At 46.8% G+C, this 7223-nt stretch overlaps 1 protein-coding gene across 1 annotated transcript; it reads left to right on the top strand.

Moving 5' to 3' along the window:
* Nucleotides 1-4971: 4971 nt before the first annotated feature.
* EI90DRAFT_3071613 (uncharacterized protein) lies at nt 4972-6717 on the top strand. The gene is made up of 3 exons (XM_039061320.1): nt 4972-5228; nt 5294-5718; nt 5790-6717. Exons 2-3 carry the CDS (start codon nt 5364-5366, stop codon nt 6599-6601), a joined length of 1167 nt encoding a protein of 388 aa, XP_038912447.1. The 5' UTR covers nt 4972-5228; nt 5294-5363; the 3' UTR covers nt 6602-6717.
* The last annotated feature ends 506 nt before the right edge of the window (nt 6718-7223 follow it).

The following is a 7223-nucleotide window of genomic DNA, read 5'->3' as shown; positions in this document are numbered from 1 at the left end:
AAATAAATCCCGTAAATACGAGGTAGAGTGTGAAAAAGGAAGGCAACCCAAGGAGTATAAAAGGGAGACCCTTTCTGCAACTTTATGCCCCCCTCAGAGAAGTAAGAAAATAGAGTATCATTTTTCTCAAGCATTTCTGGTTATCACTCCAGTGTGAAAAAGTGAAATACAGTTAAGATTGCCACTGTAGTAAAAGGCAGCAATCAGGGAGAGAAATATTAAGTAAATGTTTCAACAGGAGAGCTGGTTAACACTCCAGATTTCAAAAGTGTAAACAAAACAGTTATTTTGCTACTGTTAAAACAAGCAATAAAAATAAGAAAGAAATAAGACAAGGCCAAGGGACACTTCAGACACAGTCTAAACCCATTGATGGAGTTAAATCTTTGAAAATTCACCAAGTAGAAGATTGATTTCAGGTTAAAATTCCAAATTTAACGATCCTACACAGAATTATACCTAGATAAATTGAGAAATTACACTAAAGGAACAGCTCCGCAGGGCTTTGTTCACCTGTAAGTCATTTCTCAGAGACTTTTAGACTAACCCATAAAACAGAATTAGCCAAAACACTCGGATTAGTACTATATTTACAACAAATCTACTAGTACACTTCCCCATCCAAACTAAAGAACCAGGGAACAGATTAGTGGTGGTCTCATTAGAACCTCCCAACTGACCTTCCTTTGTTCTCTCCTTCAATGGGCACCCCAGAGCTTCTCAGGCCATTCAGGCCCCTCTGTACAAGGGGTGTCAGTTTTTTGAATCTGTCAGGATCCAGACCCCAGCTGGGAGTGGCCGGAGGGTGAGGCCGGGTGTGGAAGCTGGGGTACTCTCCCCAGCTGCTAACTCCTCGAAGTCGCTGAGGGGACTAGCCTCAGCCTTCACAGGGAATGAGCTGAGAAGGGTAAGCTTCTCAGCCCCCTGTGAGGCCGACACAAAAGGACCCTAGGAACTATACAGTTCCCGCTTGCTGCCGACTTTCCATAACGGGTGTGACCCGTGGGAAAGTTCTGGGTGAGCTGCTTGCCCAGAATATTCCCACGGTTGTGGCTGTACATTTCTGGGCGAGTTGCTCGCCCAGAATGTTCCCACGGGTTCGCGCACACGCATCATTATGTGAAACAGTGGGGGGAAGGATAGGGGGAATGGGGAAATGTGGGGAGAGGGTGGTTAGGGAAAGGGTGAGGGTGTCTGAGGGTGAGTGGGGTCAAGGGCTGTGCCCTGACAGAATCCTGTACCTCATGTCCAATTTTAGGAATTGGCACATATGAGAGCACTGTCCCCCCCCCCATTTAATTCAATTGGTATTTGCCATTACACTGATTACCATAGCAAGCATTACCCAATCAGGCCTTCATCCATATTCCAGGTCACTGATTGAGGCAGAGGGACTCAAAGTAGTCTGGAATGGCCATCATACAGCAAACAGAGCAGAGACGAGATGGAGGAAACAACTTCCGGCTCATTTTAACATCTCAGATGCACATAGCTCACGAGTTGCACTAAGGTCCGTGATTCTAATGCAGTCCTCTGCTGTATGATGGTCCCTACTGATCAATTAGAACTTCAAGATCTACAGACCTTGAGGCACAGTCTAAATCGTCTCAATGGGTACCCAGAGAGGATGTCAAAAATATGGTCCCAAATGCCCCCACTTCAACATATGCCAGTGGATGACCAATGTGCAGGGCACCAAAGCACACCACCACTCTCCATGCTTGTTGTACAAGACAAATTACTGTGGAAGAAATCGCAGATGGCACAACCATTGTTCAATGTCATAGGACTGGTTGTGAAACAGTTTGGGTTTGTACATCTGTCATGTACCTTCAGAGTATCTTTAGGCTTCGTTTGGTATGGAGAAACAGGTTTCTTTGGTCTGTTTATTCCTGTTTCTTTAGGTAGAAGAAATGAGAGAGAATATTGAATTGAAAAACTGGAAGAAACAGGCCTGTTTCTTCATACCGAACGAAGCCTTAACATTCTCCTTACATCAGGAAACCCCTGAGGCCGATTGAAGTGGTTGAGAGCAATTCAATCACTCAATCTGCCCAATCTGCCCAATCAACTACTCTCAATCATCTCAATCACCACAACCACACATGGATACATCCATGTGTGTGAGTCTGTCATTTGCATCCAGGTGCTGTACAGTTTCAAATGAACAGGTTTGCAACTTAGAAGTTTTTTCTTTGCTCCAACTCACACACTCCACTACTCCACTACACTCTCTCTTCACATGCAACATCAAATTAACAACTCACAATATCCAAACAAACTGAGCTGTGGGAACTGCATGAACAAACATGATGATGTGTGTCTCTTTTTTTTTTTTTTTTTAGTTGCATTCACAATGCAATGTTTTTTAGATGTTCCTTACTTGAAAAAGAAAGAATGAGGGTGGGTTTGCCACCCAAAACTACCCTGTGTTGTATGTCGAGTCATAAGTGTGGCGGTTCACTGTGTTTGTTGCTAAACTGACCACCTAACCACCCTCTTGTGCTTGTTTACATGAGCCACCACCATTCCACGATTGCCTGACCCTTCCCCAATACCCTCCGATACATCCCCCTCCCTTCCCATGATTTTTGTATTTTTTTTCCATGTCATTTCCAACCTCCAACCAAACTTCTCACATGCGACACTATCCCCAACTTCTTACCACATGTACTCAACAACCGTTCATCCATTTCTGACGATCTTGGGCTTGTTCGATAGAAGATAACTAGCTCTACCTTTATGCTGGGTTTGGTGCCAAACGATTCAGTAGTTGAGGCGTGCGTCTGCTTTCTTTGATTACATTGTATTTTCATCCACTTTCCTCTTCTCTTTATTTTGTGTTTCATTTTGCATTACATTGTGTTTGGGTACTACTGTAATAACTTGTATCTGGGTTCTTTTCCCAAGTGTGTATGCAACATAATGTTCAAATATAATAACTTTATTGATAAACTTCAATGTGGGAGAGAATGTGAGAGCATGCCGATACAACCAACCGTACAATCACTGAATCAGCTCAATCACCCCCATAATTGGTGTGATTACAATCAGGGGACCCAGTTGAAGTGATCGTAAATCATGTGAGGTTGAAATGATCTCGACCACTTCAATTGGCCTTGGGGGTTTCCTGATGTAGTTTCACCAAGCATGTCAAGGGCTCGGCTCATACATTCCTCCTGGATGGAGTTGTGGGTCACATGAGATTGTTCACACCAATAAGCGCGTAAAAAAGCATTGAATTCTCTTAGTTAGACTCATAAATGTAGCATATGAATTGATCTAAAATGGTATCCGAAAATAAGATGGGACAGCAGTCGTGCCACCCCCCTCCGACCTGGGGTTCGGCAATGGCCGAATCGACACCCCTTGCCTCCGTAAACCATTTTCCCAACCATATTTTTCTCTCAGTGCACCAGTGCACGGGTGCATGCACTCAAATGCTCGAATACTATCTAAGAAGGTAGGTTGGACGGTAACCCCATGATACCATTTTATATTGACTGGGTCACGAGTAGTAGGTGATAATGATTTGTTAGCTTCGGAATCCAGTGATTCCGAGGCCGTTTCTGGAGGGGAGTAGCAGAGGGGAGGTGATACGGGTGCCGGCTCGCTCCGAGCATTGTTGGCCAGACAATAAACGTGCCTCTTGATGCGTTGGAGAACCGCGGCGGTAGGGGTGTGGCGGCTCCTAAAATTGTTGGCCGGACGTAATTACGTGCCTCTTGATTTGTTGGAGAACCGCGCCAGTTCTGTGGAACGAAAGGAGCTAAAACCGTTAGGCACCCATGCGGGAACCGCGTGTTTAGAGACCCCCCAACGTTATCGCTTGAAATGGGTGGAGGTTGAAAGCAGGCCACTCGTCCTATGAAACCCTGCAAAGGAAAGTGGAAGGTGGATAAGAAGGAAGGTGCAGAAGAATGAAAAAGACCCAACGCAGGATACGCAACGTGTGAGCGCCATCTACGCTATTATCCATTGAAGGGGTGAAAGCAGGCCACTCGACCTATAAAACCCTGCAATCGAGGAGGAAGGAAAATGGAAGGTGAATAAGAAAGTCGGCGCAGAAGAATGATAAAGGCCAACGCAGGATAACGAAATGTGTAAGCGCCATCTACGCCATTATCCGTCGCGGCAGGGAGAACCTCTTAGACCCATATCCAGTTGGCGTTGCCGCTTTCGGTCGGCTCTGAACGCACGGCCACGGAAGGACCCCCTCGTATCGTGTGCCTTAAGCCACTGAAAACTGCAAGAACTGCCGGGCCTCTCACTGCCTCCTGCGCATGTCGCATGTCGCAGATTCCAGCCTGGCATCAACAGTCGACTAGTAGCAACGACGTGTTCGCAGTAGTGTCACCATATCATTGGCCAGGTAGGACTATTGTAAGTGCCGTCCAGCAGCCTGCACTCGTGCGCCGTGCTAGGCTGCTAACGCGCAACATCCCACTCGAGCGTAACCGCTGGGCGCTACGTCCGCATTGGGCTTATCATATGTTCCTTCAGCAAGGCTCGGTGCTCCATTTCGGCTTCATAAGTACCTGAACTCTGTTGGCTTCTACTCATGCTCAACCACCCTTTCTTGGCGATGACCAAGCTAACGGACGCTTCCCGTGGCGCTATTTAAGTATATCCCTGGTACCCAACAGCCCGAACTGACCCTCATTTTCATGACTGCGCAAACACAGGTACACATGCCATCTGCCATTACGGGAACGGTAGAAGCTAGTGATAGATCAGCAATACAATTTGATAGGGCAGTTAGTTTGCGAGGGTTAAGCCCTTCGCGTCCAACTTACCGGGCGTTAAGTTCGAGCCTTGACCCGAGCTACGACCGGGTGCTGCCAAGCCTAGGGCGCCATTTGCTTGAGTTAGTGCATCTTTTCAGGGCCAGAACCCGTGTGATGAGAGTCGCGTCCGCTGCTCTGGCAGTTCCCGAGAAACTAATAAACAATGGAATCGACTGTTTCTGCTTCTATACGTAAGTTCAAACGCAGAGTCCAAAGTTCATTGCAGTGGCATGCAAAAAAAAATCAGCGCGGATGAATAGGGCCTGGTGATAGACCCAAATTGGAGCAGTAGCGCCGATCAAGCACTTCTGCTGAGATGCTTCCGATATACATATTCGATCAAATCATGCGCCATTTTTCTTGCAACGCCGTACGTTCCTTCATTTCCAAGGATCTGCGCCGCATGGTTTTCATAGCTCTTGACTTCAGAAAAGGCTAAATGTAATTTGTATTTGGAATCATATACCAGCTTGGTCGCATGGCTGATAAAGCGCCGCTGGACATAGGGACGTGCCCCAGTCCACAGTGTACTCAACCTGAATTTGGTGTGCTTGTACCTGCACTCGACCAGATCTGATGGCAACCGCTCTTGTCAACCTCCTTCTTGCCCACAATGTTTATTCAGCGCCCATCCCCCCTCACAATATGACTTCTTTCCTGCAAAATGTATCTGATGGTTGCAACGATCTCCGGAATTGCCGAACGATGTGGGGCATTGTGTATAGCTGTCTCCTTACCGTGTTTGCTTGCATTTGGACGGCGGTGCACCCAAATCTACCAAAGCACTATCGTGGTGATGGTTTCTTATCCATTACATCGCGCGTCGGCTTGATGATAGTTTCACTGCTTTCACCGGAGGGATTTCTGGCGTTGGCATGGCGCCAATTCTTGTGGTCTTGGAGAATATCAGAGAAATACAAGATGGTTGAAGGTGCGTCTTGAAAATAAGAAGAAATGCACAAGTTAGGAAGGGACGAGGCACTGACTTGTACTTGTCACAAGGGTGGGCCCTGACGCATTCATACTTTGTCACCATGGGTGGTTTCTTCGACCCGTCAAAAGGAGGAGCAGTGGACCCGAACGACTTGCAGCGATACCCCAGCATAATTGAGAAGACCGGGAATACTAGAAAGGCCACAATAACAAAGATGGAAATTCTTGACAGAAGCAAAGGCGATGCGTTTTCCAAATTTCTCATTGTCCTTCAATTACTATGGTTTATCACTCAATATGTCGGACGATGGGCACGCCATTTGCACAGATCGCAACTCGAGGCAATGACGCTGGCGTATGCAGCATTAAGCCTCTTTGTTTATGTGTTGTGGTGGCATAAACCCGTTAACATTCGATTCCCAATCCATGTGACGGAAGAGTCCCCTTCGGTTCCTCCGACTTCCGAGACAAATGTCGATCAACCAATACCTAAAACGGAGACTGATGCAGATCCAATGTCCCTCGTGGAGGTGTCTGAGCCTGAGCTTAGGGAATCCTTGTTCATATTTGCAGCCGCTGGGATGATCTTTGGGGGAATCCATTGCCTTGCATGGTCATTTCCTTTTCCGACCCACAAGGAGATGATTCTATGGCGGGTTGCAGCAATATATATTACAGTGGCTCCTATCGTTATAATGTTGGGCAATTTGGTTGCGGGTCATGTTCTGGCCACCAGTGGGGTTGTGATAGTACTTATTCTACCTGTTTACGTTGCTGCGCGGGTCATCCTCCTGGTTCTCACCTTCAGTTCTTTGCGTTCGCCTCCGCCTGATCTGTACCAGACCCCGTCTTGGTCATCGTTTCTCCCGCATTTTGGATAGCTGTGTGTGTACTACCGCGCTTCTGCTTAACATTGTGTTTTATTGCAGGGTAGCACGAGTGCAGTTACACAAGTTACGCATGAACGGCATTAGTTACGGAAGGCACGAATAACGACTGCATGATGTTCATCCATGTCTCATGTCGCCTCCCGCTACATCTTCAAGGTTACTGTTGGTTGAGCAAGACATGACGACGCGCCGGTACGCACATCATGCCCATATCGGTTATGATATGATATCAACCTTTCGACCATATGCTGCATATCTCACTGTTGTTCCCGTTCCACATGTAGCGCTACGCGCATCTCATTTGTTTATCTTTGTCTGATATCTTTAGCTACTTATACCGCCGTGCGGTTACAATGTCAATTGGTTGTGTTGCCCCGTTATCCAAGTGTCCCTGCTGAGTGCTACATAACAAGAGTTACTACGACTTCCACAGAGTAGTCCCTAGATTCCTTGTCCAGACTGGAAACAGCTAGAATGAGAGGCGGAGGAGAATGATTCTATGACCATTGGTTCGAGGATGATCAATTACATCCTAGATTGCACGTTGCCCACCGTGGACTACTTGGTATCGCCAACAACGGCCAGAAAAAGTCAAATGATAGTCAGTTCTTCA

The sequence above is a fragment of the Cantharellus anzutake genome (assembly GCF_015039405.1).
Source record: "Cantharellus anzutake strain C23 chromosome Unknown EI90scaffold_49, whole genome shotgun sequence".
Lineage (NCBI taxonomy): Eukaryota > Fungi > Basidiomycota > Agaricomycetes > Cantharellales > Hydnaceae > Cantharellus > Cantharellus anzutake.
The sequence above is the reverse complement of the archived record's forward strand: the minus strand, read 5'-3'. Positions and strand labels throughout refer to the sequence as shown.